The sequence below is a fragment of the Equus asinus genome, chromosome 3 (genome assembly GCF_041296235.1).
Source record: "Equus asinus isolate D_3611 breed Donkey chromosome 3, EquAss-T2T_v2, whole genome shotgun sequence".
Taxonomy (NCBI): Eukaryota; Metazoa; Chordata; class Mammalia; order Perissodactyla; family Equidae; genus Equus; species Equus asinus.
The window spans coordinates 4,959,807-4,975,457 of NC_091792.1; the positions used below are offsets into that span (position 1 = coordinate 4,959,807).

Genomic DNA, 15,651 nt, shown 5'->3' on the forward strand with positions numbered 1-15,651 from the left:
GCTGTCTGTCTTGATTTATTTAGTATGAAAAAGATTGGCCTTGAGCTAGCATCTGTTGCCAGTCTTCCTCTTTTTGCTGCAGGAGGACTGTCGCTGAGCTCGCGTCTGTGCCCATCTTCCTCTATTTTATATGTGGGATGCCGCCACAGTGTGCCTGATGAGCGATGTGTAGATCTGCACCCAGGAGCTGAACCTGCGAACCCAGGTCACCGGAGTGGAGTGTGCGAACTTAACCACTATGCCATGGGCCAGCCCTTTACTTTGCTTGTTAATACTGCATAACAGAGGTTTCATCTCGCATTTAAACACACACCAATTTCACCGCAGCAAAGAAATCATTTTAACTTGAGTTTTAAAAAGAGATTCATATTTTAGACAAATTTGAACACCTACCCAACAGCACACTTACTATACATTTATACAGAATTTATAACTCTTTAACTTAGACTGATGAAAGGTGGGCTTATAAATGATAAATGAAATCAAGACATTGGTTTAGTGACTGCTCTGTACACTGAAAGGAGAGACCAGTGAATCTATTAATGTATTTATTTTGCATCTCTGCTCTCACTGGCTCTTTCTTAGAGAGGGAAATATCAGCACAGTTACTGAAATATGAAAGGCAGAGCTATGCTGAAAAGGGTAAAGTGAGGTAACGACGACAACTGACTAAATGTATTTTTGATATGGATTCAAGAAATCAATAAGAAAAGTAAGCTTTATGTGGTAGTTTCTTCCTAGCAATAGGATTTTTTTTTCCCTGGTAAACTAGCAAATTGTGCTCTTTGATCTTAAAGTTTAGAGTTTGAGTCAGGAGGAGAAGGAGGGGAGGGAGACAGAGGGGCAGGAAGAGGAGGAGAAGGAGAAGAAACCTCCAAATATTATTATACTGAAGAAGCGAAATCAAACCACAGAGCTTCAGAGGAAGACACAGCCTGCATGATCTCACGTTTATGTGGAATCTGAAAAACCAAACTCATAGAAAAGGAGATCAGGTTTGTGGTTATCAGAGGCAGGGTTTGGGGGCGGGGAATTGGGTGACGGCAGTCAAAAGGTACAAACTTCCGGTTACAAGGTAAATCTGTCCTGGGGATGTGATGGACGGCATGGTGACAACAGCCAACACTGCTGTATGGGAGAGTTGAGAGGTGCTAAGAGAGTAAATCCTAGAAGTGCTTATCAGAAGGAAAAGAAGAACTTTCCTCTTGAAACGATACGGGTGATGGATGTTAACCAAACTTATTGTGGTAATCATTTCACAGTATATGTGTGCCAAGTCATTATGCCACACACCTTCAACTTATACAGCGCTGTATGTCAATTACACCTCAATAACACTGGGTGGATGAAAGCTGTGGAGCATCACCGGCGAAAGTTGTGGGTTACTGTCCTTCTACCTGAAAAACTTTTTGAAATTTCTTTCTCTCCTCTCTTTAATAAGGATTTAACCACATTTAATGAACATAAAAGTATTTTGCTCAACTGCTTCCACGCCCTTCAAAAGAAATGATATGAGTTGAAATCCAAAAAGTGTGTTTTTTAATTTGAGAACTGATATCAATGGGAAATTAAACAAAATTTTAGTAAAGTCAAATACTTGGCATACCAAGAAATGCCAAAATATAATTAACATCAATTCATTTATCCATACTGTCTTCAACATTTATTTAATGCTTATGTGTAAGGCACTTTACCTAGGACATTGGAATATGAAAATAATTAGGTAGATTCTGTTTTCAAGGTATTTACTGTTGGGAAGGGAAGGTAAGACAAGTAGAAAACGATGATAAACAGTTAATTGTAACTTGGCGGTGTCCTGACATGGACTCTGCCACCACACGATAGACTGTTGTGTCAGTTCCCAGCTTGTGTTCTGTGACATCATGTTAGCGGCTTGAAATCACCCATGATGGGAGTATTTATATGACAGAAGTTAGTGAAAGCTGCGCGTCAGGGATCCCCCTCCCTCTCCCAAGCCAGCTGGTAAACGTTGACCAGCACGCCGCTGGAGACTTCCATCAATGAGGCGACGTAAGTACACCCACGCCTCTTGCAGCCTTCCACATCTTTGTTGAAAGCAGCGCCATCCTTTCAGCTCTCAGGCCAAAATCCCTGAAGTCATCCTTGACTGCTCATTTGTTCTCACACTCCCATCCAATCTGTCAGCAAGTCTCTTTAGCTGTAGTTCAAAATATATCCAGAACTGACTGATTCTCATCCTTTCCATTCCTACCAACTTATCCTAGTCACTATCATTTCCCACCTGGGTTGTGCAGTAGCTTCCTGACTGGTCCCCTTCTTCTCCTCTCCTTGTGTAGCCTGTTCTGCACTCAGCAGCCCGAATAATCACTAACAGGCCTTTCTTGATCTGCCCTGAGCTCCCCACCCCAACCACCTCTCCAACCTCTCCTACTGCTTGTCCTTTGATGTCTCACGACACCCACCTGTAACAACTGCCACACCAGCTTCCTTGCTATTTGTTCCTCAAACGTACTGGGATGTTCCCATCTTAGGAACACTGTACTGGTTGTGGCCTCTGCCCAGAACACTCTTCTGCAGACATCTGCGTGGCTGGCTCCATCAGTGCCTTTAGATCTTTACCTGAAGGTAACCTCAGTGAGTGAGCCTTCCCAGGACACCTTACCTAAAATTTCAGAACTTACCCCTAAACATTTTATATCTTTCTTCCTTGCTTTATTTTTCTTCTTAGTACATATTATTTTACTATATATTTGACTTATTTCTCATGTTTATCATCTCTCTTCACACATTAGAATGTAAGACCTATGAAGGGGCAGGGATTTTTGAAAAATTATCCACTATTTGAAGCTCAGCACCTAGAGCAGGGCCCAACACACATAGTAGGAACTTAAACACATTCGTTGAGTAAATGAATGAATATAATAACTTAGAGAGATTTTTCCTCCAGAAAGTGCCGATAGGAGCAAGAAGTCAGTCTGTGTGGCACAAAGCAGGTAGCTAGTAAACATTTTTACCACTGGATGTTTTCCAATTAGCACCAAAAGGCAAAGAGCATCAACTCACTGCTCTGAAACTTAGTACATAAAGGGAAAGAATGAAAAACTATTCTGCCTTTCTACTATGAAGTGCATGTCATGAAAACAGAATAGTTGATGAAAGAAAGTTCTTCTATATAGAATTCCAGTTAATAAATGTGGAAGGAATGTTGAATCAGAAATGAACATTTTACAGTTTCTATCCACGAGGTGGATCTAGGCAACAATCAAAAAGACTGTTAAAAACCATTAAGGTGAAGGTTTCGGCGGGATGTTTTTAAAGGAGGCATCAAGCTGATCCAGTGATCAACCTTAGCATCTCCAGAAGTGGGACAACCAGACTTCAAGATGTTATATGTAATGGGAAGAACACAGCACCACCCATCTAGAATTCTTGCCTAAAATATTGAACTTCAAATCTAATCAAGTCTCTATAAATCCAGAAGAAGGAACATCCTGTAGGCAAATAACCTCATTTCTCTAAAAAAATCAATGGCATGAAAAAAAACTGGGGGTGGATAACTCCTTAGGAATAAAAGAGACTTCGAAAACTTAATAACCAAACACAATGTTAGATTCTTTGGATTCTGATTCGAAAATGTTAATTCTAAAAATACATTTCCGAGGCAGTTGGGAAAATTTGAACATGGGCTGTTATTAAACAGTGTTATGGAATTATTATTATTTTTAGGTGCACTAATGAGAGGATGGTTGCACCTATGTAGTGTTTTTATCATTAGAGATGTATATAGGTGAAGTGACATGATACCTGAAACTTGCTTTAAAATAAACAAACAAGCTAAGCAAGATATTGATAATTGTTGGGAGCTGGGTACCTATGGGTTCATTCTAATAGTCTGTCTATTTTTGTTATGTGGGGACTTTTCTAGTAAAAAGTTCTGAAACAGCGAGTAAATATTTAATAAATGAAAATATGAGAGAAGCACATTCGTAGTTCTTCAAATGCCCCCTCAGGAGTCTTGCTACTGCGGCACCCTCCTAGGGTCACTTAAGATTACAATTTAACGAAAAGAAAGTTTCAGAATTCCCAAATTGAATAATGAAAAATGGGCCCACAAAATTTAAATTACCTTCACAACCGATTTCATCTTCTCCGGTGATGCAGTCCACCTCCCCGTCGCACTTGTGCTGGTTTGGAATACAAACTCCCGACTTACAAAAGAAACTTCTCCCTCGGCACCCTGCGCAGACATGAACAGGAGAGGGGCTGTTCTCACTCTTACAGTGGAAGGAGAGGGAATCTCAAATTCAGTGGTAAAGCTGTTTCTACTTTTCTCGTCTGAAGAACGCTTTTGGGGGATGTAAGGGCTGACGTCCCTACCTTTACAGCACAGCTCGTCACTCTGGTCTCCACAGTCATTAACACCATTGCAGGCGTTCTTTCGAGGAATGTGTTTGCCGTTCACACACTGAAAGGACTCATTTTCTGGCAAAACTGTAAAGTAGTAATTATCTTTGTGAAATTTAGTTATGGAGTGTGGGTGACACCTTTCTCACATTTTTGCAAGAATGGGGACATTAAGATCAAGTCAAGAATCAAATAAAAAGTGATAATAAAATATATTGGTAACATCGACATAGTATATGTGGTACATAAGGAAAATAAATGCCAACACTGCCTTGTGGAGGCCCTTTCAGTATCTCTGAAAGCCAGCATCTCTTGTGGAGGTCTGTGCTCACTGGGACAGGGGGCCTCAGGAGCCAGGAACCCTTGCTGATGGGCAGACACCGCGTCAGCCTCCCTCTCAGGCTGCCACACGGCTCTCCACTCGCCCCAAGACTTGCGTGGGCAGTGCCATTTACATTTTGATGGCACCCTTTTTTTAGCACTGAAGGCGGCTTTGGCCTTCAACACCACATATATGGCTAAAATATTCCAATGTCAGGGTGGAGGAGAAAAGTGGCAGTGACTGCCTGGAAACTGAGGCCTGGATGTGGTCACTTAAACATTTTAAAGGAATGCATATGTTGGACCTCTCAAAGGTGCCGTGAGGTTTCCTCTGATGTCTGACTGCCTTGTGTTTGCTGTATTAACTTTAATCCAGACGTTCAAGGAAGCAAAGGAGAGTCAAGCAACTTTGCTTCCCATATAGGAACCCGGATAGAAGCACTATCTGAATAGCAAGAAGGGGAAAAGCACCAATTTAGCCTGTAAAACCAAAACATGATTGGGCCTCTGTGACTGGCAATTGGGTAGCCATTATTAGTTTGTTTCCTACAGACTTGGTGTGAAGTAGACAGCACTGAAAGAAGGGAACATATCAGGCAAGAACGCTACCAACCTGTGTTCTGGGTGTAACACACAACAGCAGCTAAGCCCCAGGCACTGTTAGTTGTTCTCTTAGTAATAGTACATTCAGCCAAACTGGTCTCTAATCCTCGACAACGCACAAGCAGACATTCAGTGGAATTTTCTTCAGGAAACGGAAATTTTCCTTGAGTACTATGAGCTCCTCTGCAAATAGAATAAATGAAATATTAGGGTGGAATTATTAATCCTCGGCATTTAAAACCTTGCTGTGGGAGCTAATAGACTAAGGTCCTCCTATTTTCTACTTATGAGTGATAGATTGTGCAAGATGCTTAAATTCTCTGAGCCTCAATCGCTTCTCCTGTAAAAGGGCACATAACTGTCTCACCAAGCTTTGTAAAGATTAACTAAAACAATCAATTTAAACTGACTAGCCAAAGTTCAAAACACGGCAAGCACTCAGCAAATACTGGTTTCCTCTCCTCTGTTTCTTGTTAAGGAGGAGTATTTCTTTTTCCACACTCTTGATATTTCCTTCCAACCTGAGATGTGTCATTCTTGGCCTCTCTCCATCTCTTAATTCCTCTTCTCTCCAGGAAAATGAGTGGATTAATTTGATGAGGGAATTTTGGAAATATAAACCAGGCAAGCAGCCCAGCTCTTCCATCTTTTCCTTTTGGGGCCCCTCCACTAGTCCTGTGCTGTGAGGCTTAACTGGCTGGCCCTGTTGCTGTGTAGGATTTACAAGGTTAAGTTAGTTTCATTCTGGCAGGTCCATTTTGCTTTTACACTAAGCCACATCCTCAATTCAGCCTTGACAGTGTTAAGGTGATATCTTGGCATCTGTATGCCATTGCTTGGACTTCTCCATTCATTCAGAATTTGTGCAGATAAAAGTCTACTTCAAGGACCCAATACTCTAGAGATGATGAGTTACAGCGAACTACCTTCCAGCCCACTCAATTGCACCCTGCTTCTCTTTAGAAGTAAGTGAAGAAAATGAGTTAAAAATAAAAAGTTGAGCAAGGACACATCAGCCAAATGTAAACAAAAATTAGGTGGTAACGGCAATATAAACATAAGATAAAGTAGAATGAAAGGCAAAAAGAGAACAATTAAAGGGAACAAGGAAGGTATTTTTAATTATTTCAGATCCAGAGTGAGAATATAGCAGTCATGAAACTGTGCAAAACATCATCAAAATATAAGAACAAATGAGAGCCATTTGGGGTAATGTGACAGGTGAACAATCTGAAAAGTCTTCACCCTGAAACTATCTAGGAGTACTAGGTAAAGACAATAAATGCCCTCAATGAGCTCTTAAGGAAGTAAGGGAAATACCCACTGGCTGAAATCAGAGAAGTCTGTCCCTGAGCTTATGCAAAATATGAAAAGAGCAAAAGACGGAAAGTTCAAAGACTGGGAGAGCTCACCCCTCAGTTTAATCATAGGTTGTAGGTCATAAACGATCAAAAATCAGAAATACTCTGTGGGTCAATTTAAAGATAAGAGATTCTCACTAATGAACTACTAGCAGATATGGTTTAGGAAGAAGGAAATTGAATCCAGAAGGAAGGAGTGAGATGTAAGAAGCAACAATAGGGGCTGCCCCATGGCCTAGTGGTTTAGTGGTTAAGTTCAGTACACTCCTCTTTGGTTCCCGGGTGCAGACCTACATCACTCATTGGTGGCCACGTTGTGCAGGTGGCCCTCATATGAAAAAATAGAGGAAGATTGGCACAGATGTTAGCTTAGGGGGACTCTTCCTCAGGAAAAAAAAAAAGGGGGGGGAAGGGTCAGCCCTGGTGGCCTAGTGGTTAAGTTCAGTGTGCTCCACTTCAGCAGCTGGGGTTCGGCTCCCGTGCACGGACCTACACTGCTCTGGTAGCAGCCAGGCTGTGCTGGCAGCCCACATACTGAAAAATAGAGGAAGGTTGGCATGGATGTTAGCTCAGGGCAAATCTTCCTCAGCAAAAAAAAAAAAGAAGAAGCAACAACAAACCAAGAAGTTGGTAAACATGACATAGATCTGAGAAAGCACTGACTGAACAACAGTAATAATAAGCGCTTATTTTATAATGATAGCAATTAACTTCAGGGTTGTACAAAAATAAGGTGGAACTAAATACTGGAAACTTGGTAGGGTAGTGACATTCTTTGTATGTTCCAGAAGAGTTCAAGGAGTTCCGAAGACAAGGATTCATGGTATAAATGTACAGGTAACCACTAAAGGCATAGAAATAGAATGTATATAATTTCCAAACCAAGTAGAGGAGGAAAAGGGGGAAGATTAAGAAAAACAACAACAACTTTAATAACCTAATAGAAGTTAGAAAAGGAAGAAACAAGAGCACAGAAAAAGTAAGGTGAATAACAAGCCCAAAATAAGATAGGAAAAATAAATTCAGCAGTGTAAATAATCACAATAATATAAGTGGACTAAACTCCTCAGATAGTTATTGTCATATTGGATTAAAAAAAAAAATCTAATATGCACTGTTTATAAGGGACACACATAAAAGATAAAGACACAGAAAGCTCATAAGTAAATAAATGGGAAAAGATTTGAACAAGCCAGTTAACAGGCTTGCTTATTCTAATGGATAACATATTTATTACATAGAATTCTGCACATGAAGCATTTAAAATACACTCAGCACAAAGCAGGTCTCAACAAATATTTAAACAATTGCCATCATAGAGAGACATTATCTGACCACAATACAATTAAACAGGAAATCTATAACAAAAAGTTAACCAAAAGCAAACTAATATATTCATTAGGAAACTTAAAAAAGAAACTTCTAAATTACATATGGGTTGAAAAAGAAATTATGTTGAAAATTAGGAACTGTTTTGAACTGAACGACAAATAAAATACTGCTTATGGAGGCTTATGGCATGCAGACGAAGCAATTACCCGGAGGGAAATTTGTACCTTAAATGCTTGGAGTAGAAAATGATAAAAACTGAAAATTGATGAGTTAAGCATTTAACTCAAGGAATTGTAAAAAATACAATAGAGAAAAGGAGAGAGCCAAAGATAACAGCAAAATGTAATGAAGTAGAAAATAAAGAAGAGATAATTACATAAATATAAAAATAAAAACACCCTAATCAAATAGACAAATCTTTGCAAGGTTGATCAACAGAAAAAGAGAGAAGGCGTAAGTGGAGAGCATGAGGTATGAAGAAGTGACATCACTCAGGATGAGACGAGAGACGGTCAGGGGTGTGGGACTCCACATCAGCCGAGGACTTGCGTCTGGATCTTTAACAGCCATGCGGGCCCTGTGCTCAGCAGCCCTCTGAGTGGTAGTCAAGCGTGAACGCATCTAATCCTCAGGCTGGCGCTATGAGGCAGGAAGTTAATATTTGCAGGTTACGTATGAGGAAGTTGAGGCACCGAAAGATTAGGCAATCAAAAAACAAACAGTTGGAACGATAAAATGGACCCTGGGAAAACCTGCCGCCAGAAGCACTCACAGTTGAAATCCGAGGTCCAGGCAGGCCACGTTGGCCTGTGTCATGCTCCAGTTCCTTTTACATACAAACATTTTCTTCTCCTGGTTCACAAGTTTTACCTCAACAAATCCCTCTGAATCTGTATTTCCATACTTCAAGGAAACATTAAATTTCCCTAAATTAAAAACCAAAAGAATGAGCAATACTTAGGCATTCACTTTTTCTCCTCTTGATTAAAAGCCTTTAAAATAATAAAATACATAATTTCAAATTAACTTTGAATGCCAGAGAGATTCTAACAAATAATGCTAAGCAGTTGTTTTATGAGGGCTTATTACGTCTCAGGGGCTGTGCTGTCCAGTATGTAGAATATCTTAAAATCCCACATTAGCCCCGTCGAGATTACGGCCAACATTCATCCTCGTTTTCACACACGAGGAGCCTCAATTTCTCCATCTTTAGACACGACGTTAAGTTACTTGCTCAAGTGGTGACACCAGGAATCTGAACCTGCTGCATTGACCTCCCTCCAAAGTCCATGCTCTTAAAAGTAAGCCCAACAAATAATGGAAATGGAGGAGAGGGTTCTGCATTCTCAGTTATTTAAGAGAACAAATGTCTGACACTGAACAAATAATCTGCATATTATTTCCCCTCTCTCCAGCGGGTAACAGAGCTGAGCTCAAATAGTTCACAATACTTGTTCACGATACCTCCACATCATAACTCAGCATCACAAAAATATTTAGACTACTGTGTGCTGGTGTGTGTGATGGTGCCTTTAAAAAGAATGTTCTAAGTGTTCCTCTGTAAATTCATGAAGTGTCTGTGATAACTGATATCAGACGACAACAAGCCTGAGGTGTGCTGTGAACCCTAAAATTTCATGAGCACTTTCCATGCACCGAACACTGTAGGAAAAGCTTCATACATTTTACATACACCATTTTATTTCATTTTCGCAAGAGTCTTACGAGTTGGGAACTACTATTATCCACATTTTACAGATGTGGAAACTGGGGCCCAGAGAGGCCACATAGCTTGTTGATAACTGAGTTGGGGCTTGGAGGGGCTTGCAACTAAATCCGGCTGACAGGGAGGTCCCTAATCTTAAGCAGTCCATGAATCCACAGAGTAGGGTTCCGGCCTCCTCACTACCTTAGGCACCTGGACGACCGTAGACGAGCTCTCTGATCGGATGTGCCAAGTTTGCTAGGGGTATGTCCTAGGTGAGCAGTGGCCTGAGCTCACCTTGGACCAGGGAGTTGCAATGGGGTCGGGGCTCGGGAGAGGGGTAGGGGCTGATGGGATGGATGCTGGAAGAAACTATTGGGGCCAGAGGTCCAGAGAAAGGCGTCATTTCAGTACCAATCTCATGTAAAGACTTTTTCCCTGGGTTTTGAACTCAACTCAATGACTCTGGGAATAATGCCTTCAGCTAAGTGGAAGTGAGCGTGGGGATAATTCTGAAGGAATGGGCAGCAGAGAATGGCATGGGCACTGAGGGGGAGGACTGGCCTCAGGGCCTTGTGCTCCGGACTCAAGGACTGGCTAGATTCTGGTGACCCTTAATTTCTTTATTTATCCCCCCATTACTATTGAGGATATAGAGAAGAATTTTGAGTTGTCACCATAACATTTCATAGGAAAAGTATTTTCTAATAGAAAGTATGGTAGACAATTTCCTTCTTATACCATAGAATAAGCTGGCCTCTCCCTACCTTCGGCTGTGCATATTCCATTATTTAAAAACTTTGCCCCTGGACGAAGACATTCAACACTCTTTTGCTGACAGTAAGTCGGGTAGCTTCTCCCGTTAGTTGAACACACGGTGGTACCATTCTTTGGGCACTGATAAGGGAGTTTACAGGTGCAGCTCCCTTGGATGCATTTCTGCCATGGTTGGCAGAAGACTTTATTGCAGGAAAGATGTGTGTGTTTTTCAGTTAAGCACTTTTCCTCCAGGAGATCTTCCTGAGATGCGCCTGGTGTCCAATAGGTCTATAAAACACAAGACAAACCTTAATTTATCAAAAAACTAAAACCTTCTTTTTGAAGATGAGTAAGTGAAGGCAAGAAACAAAACAGACTCGCGTACCCCACAGTACAGAACAGGGTGCTATGGTCTAGTGGTTTTTAGAATGAGACAAACCTGGCTTCTAATCCCAGCGTGGGCACTTACAGCCAAATGGCCTTGGGCAAGCTACTTACCCTTGTGACACGTGGGTTTCCTCATCAGCAAAATAGGGGTAATATCTTCTATTTTGCAAGGTTATTCAGGGATCAGAAATAATACGCACATAACGGTTGGCAGATACTAGGCATGAAATCAATGGGAGCTTTATTATCCTAAAGCCAACATAAAATTCTGCCTTTGAAGAAACCAATGAATCTCATCAGTCATGTTAAGGAGTAACACATTTGCTGCTAAATATAGTCTCGTGGAATGGACTGAAGAATGAAATGGATTATTTCTATAAATAAATGCAAAACCATTTGTTAAACTCCTACTGTGTGCAAAGTCCTGCTAAGATGACCTTGACATGGGCTCTGTCTTTTGGGGCTTGATATCTAGGCAATAAATAGAAACATGCATAATAACTGGGGTGCAAGACAGACTGTGGTAAGTGACAGAACAGTGGCACAAATACCACACTACTCCTGGAGAATGCGACTGGGAGAGAGGAAGTCTTTCCAGGGGGAGGTTAAGGGCCTCATGGAGGTGGTAGCATTTGAGCAAGGTGAGGGAGGACAAGTGCTGGCAAAACCCAGGAGGGATGATGAAGAATGTACTTAGGGATTTGTGAGCAGTCTCAAAAGATGGGCACACGAGGTTGTGAGTACTTCAAATGGTGTGCTCACTGGTTAGGAAATTGGGAAGGAAGAGGCAGCAGGAACGGAGCATGAGAATCGTTTGGAAAGACCCTCGAGCAGACAAAAGCCATAGGATTGGACGATTTAATCCATAGAGGGGTCGGGGGTGAGTCCTAGGTTTTGAGCTGGAGTGATTATAAGGGTGTATAATGCCATTAATCAAAATAGATATTAACCCATCAACTGATGATTGGATAAAGAAGATATGGTATATATACACAATGGAATACTACTCAGCCATAAAAAGGGATAAAATTGTCCCATTCACAACAACATGGATGGAACTTCAGGTTATTATGTTAAGTGAAATAAGCCAGATAGAGAAAGACGAACTCTGTATGACTCCACTCATAGGTGGAAGTTAAACATACAGACAAAGAGAACTGATCGGTGGTTACCAGGAGAAAGGGGGACATGGGGGGAGGGCACAAAGGGTGAAGTGGTGCACCTAAAACATGACTGACAATAATGTACAAGTGAAATTTCACAAGGTTGTAAACTATCATAATCTTAATAAAAAGTTAAAAAAATAGATATTAAGTTAAGGTAGAGCATTATGAATTTGGTTTGTGACCTATTGAGTCTGAGGTGCCTGAAGGACGTGTACCTGTAGGTATTTTGTAGGAAAGGGAACGTGTGTCTGAAGCTTGGAAGACAGACCATTAGCTCAGTTATCAATTAATTCAATAAACGAGATACTAAGCACCATTCTGTGTCGGGGGATGGCCTGAGATGAAGACCAGAGGACTAAAAGTCCCATCCTAGGGAGCACACTGACCCGAGGAGAGACAGGTGAGCCTGACTGACATTTCCCTGACAGATGTGGGCCAGGGATGCCTGTGGAACAGTGTTCTGGGCCCTCGCCTGACAGAAGGCTTGGGAAGATCTCCAGGAAGAGCTGATGTCTGGGCTGGGTTCTGAGGGTGCTGAGGAGTCGTCAGCTGGCAGAGGGGCTGGTGGGTAGGCACCCCAGGCAGGACTGAGAAAGAGACCAGCGTGTTGGAGGCTGGAAAATAGAGTGTGTGTGGAGGCGGGGGGGCGGTGGAGAAGGGAGCAGGTCCTGCGGGAGCCACTGAGGGACTTTAAGCAGGGAAGCAAATTTGCATTTAAGGAAGATCTTTCTGGAGATCAGATCAGACAGGCCAATTAGACATACAAGAATCCAGATGAAATATGATGAGGGCTGGGAACAGGCCAATTGGGTCAAAAGTCATTTGCAGAAAGCCAGTGTTCTCTCTGTGTCCCCTAGTCGATCGTCTGGAGGATGGGAGCGATGAGGATGGAGCAATGAGGAGGGAGCAATGAGAGCCCCTTCTCTTCTTCAGTGCCCTCCAGTGCAGTAAGAGCAAGTGGGAGCAGAAACAAAGTGAACAATCTTTTTAAGTGCAGAATAATCCAGTCAATTATAACCATGCAAAAATTTGCAAAAGCTGTGAAAGTCATTCTATCCAATATGCTTTTCAGTGAACTTCATTAAATAGCCATAGAGACAAGAAAATTTGACAAACTGGTCACTCACTACACTGGCTTTTAACACACTGATCTAGAACGAAGTCTACCAGTTGCATGCTTTTCATGGTTCCACATACCTCTTCTGCAGCGCTTATTAGAGCTGCCATTTTTGTAATCACTTAGCTCCTGGATCTTCCCCGACAAGAAGGGAAGTGCCCTGATGGCAAGGACTGCCACCTTTTATGCATCACTCTTCTATTGAAAGACTGATGCTCCAGATGGGTGCAAATAGAAAACAATTCGATTTTTTCCCAACTTTATCCCTTTAAATCCTTTCTGAGGTCTCATTTTTCTTTAATCTTTGGATAGAAACTTGGGCACATGTCGGAACTTTTCAGTCACTCTTAGAGCAAAAACAAAAAAAATTAAAAGACTTTAGTCCCAGGAGCAGTGATATAACAGCAGTTACAATGTCCTGTGTAATCACTGAAACTCTGGCCTTCGCTCCGGATGAAAGCTTCTCGGACCCCCAGCTCAGCCTCATTCAGGGGCATGGGGGCAGGGAGGGGGGTATTCATTGAATGAATGGTGGAAAAACCCAACAGAGAGAGAACATTGAGGAGAATTTACATTGAAGGAGCTGAAGATGTGGAACAAGCAAAAGAGACTTTGCTTCCCAGCCACAGTGTTGCTCCCGTGTCTAATGCGGCAGAGGCCTTCAGAGGATGAAGCCTGAAAAAGCCCACTGAATTTGATGAACAGGAGTCATTGGGACCCTTTGAAGAAGTGGTTTTAGCTGAATGTCAGAGGCAGAAAGCAGACCTTGGTGAGCAGAGGCCGGAATGGGAAGTGAAGAAACGGAAGCAGAGTGTAGGCTCACTGCTTTGATTGGTCTTGTGCTTAGACATGGGAGACTTTAAAAACATCTCTGCTTCCTCTCCGAGCCCCAATAAAATGAGATTAAAAGGATTTTTTAACAAAGGCATGACCAATAAGGCTAAAGAGAATGGGGAGAAGACTACAGACTCGAGAGGTTGTCAAAATGTTGGAAGCTGGACAGCAGATGGGCTGCTACTAACGGATGTAGCAGACCAGAGAGAACTGAATCCCAAGCCTAATGCGGGAAGGCCATCAGAATAAAGCAAATTCCCCCTACAGAACCCCAGAAAAGCCAAGGAATAGGGACACCTAGTACCACTGAAGAAGACGGAGTGGCTAAAAAACCAGGGGATTGGCTAAAAGAAATGGTTTTATGAACATTTTATTAAGAAATCTGATGTAGACAGCAGAAGAAACAGCAAAGATTTGAAAGTGGTTGTCTCTGGACAGAGAGAATCAGGGGTGCAGAGGGGTGTGGTGGGGTATTTCACATTATAAGCAAGGATAATCGATCCTATCTGACCGCTCAGTATCTATGCCCAATAAATTATTAAACATTTAAAAATCACCATGGTTTTGAGCCTTATGGTATTATTTGCCTTTGTAAACTATATACATGAAATAATTTGATAAAAAATCAATTAAATGAAAAGGAATGTCATTATGCTTTCAGTAGAGAAAAGATTAAATGTTAGGCTTTGAATGAGAAAGAAACATGAGACAGTAGCACAAAGGGACCAAGAGTAAAGAGAGATTGTTGTTGTTGCTGGGATAGAAGAGATTTTATCATAATTCTAGGCCAAGGTCAGGAATCTAACAGAAAGGGAAAGATTGAAGCTTTAATGGAGAGGGAGCAAAATTGTTGAAACACAGTTGAGGAGAGGATAGAAGGAGGGGTAATTAGAACGCAGTGGAGAAGACTGCCTTAGATATATCAGTTTCCTATTCCTACAATTTCTTATTCTAAATTGGAACCAGTCTTATCATAATATTACCATTTAAAATTTCAGGTTGATGGTAATGGCTAACACCAATACAGTGGCTATTGACAATGGCATTAATCAAAGGAGAGAGAGAAAATTATTGTGAGGCAATAGCTGGGGACAGTAAGAGGAGGTTTCTTTGTCCACTGTGTAAAACATGATGACAGAGGCCTTTAACTCTAACGGGACTGGGTAAGTCACATGTGTCTATGGATCCTCAGTGTCTAGACCAGTGGGCTGATGACCTTTGAGGACATTATTAAAGGGGTTTGTGAATGCATTTGTACATAAATCTTTGCCTGAAGACAGAATATAGACTATGCCTCATACATTTATGTACGCCCATCTTTCCAAAATTTGTAGATGCTATTAAGATTAATAATCAAAATTATTTAAACCATCACCTGAAATTATATTGACTTTGTCACTTCCTTTCCTCCCACAATAACAGAAATGAAAACAAATAAATAATATAAAATAACAGAAACTAAAATAACAACTATTATGTGTGGAGCTGCTGGTATAAGATGGGGTGGTGGATCTAAGTACTTTTTAATGTTTATCTTTGTGGTAAACATTAACACTGTTTACTAAAATCTTATTTTACTCTACTTCAAGGTAAATGGGAAGACTGCATTTCCTTTTTGAGGTTGGACATGGTGGGGACTTGCTTTGGCCAATGAAATACAAGCTGAAGTAACATATATTG

The 15,651-nt window shown here is 41.3% G+C and overlaps 1 protein-coding gene across 7 annotated transcripts in view; it reads right to left on the bottom strand.

Annotated features, from left to right (window-relative positions):
• The window catches only part of CFI (complement factor I), a 63,897-nt gene that overhangs the window by 24,741 nt on the left and 23,505 nt on the right, over positions 1-15,651 (bottom strand). For all 7 annotated transcript variants that reach the window (XM_044767395.2, XM_070504566.1, XM_070504565.1 and 4 more), the window contains 5 exons: positions 10,476-10,755; positions 8,776-8,929; positions 5,321-5,493; positions 4,360-4,473; positions 4,109-4,219 (listed from right to left, as the gene is read on the bottom strand). In XM_044767395.2, coding sequence (XP_044623330.1) covers positions 4,109-4,219; positions 4,360-4,473; positions 5,321-5,493; positions 8,776-8,929; positions 10,476-10,755 — 832 coding nt within the window. The remainder of the gene's footprint in view (positions 1-4,108; positions 4,220-4,359; positions 4,474-5,320; positions 5,494-8,775; positions 8,930-10,475; positions 10,756-15,651) is intronic.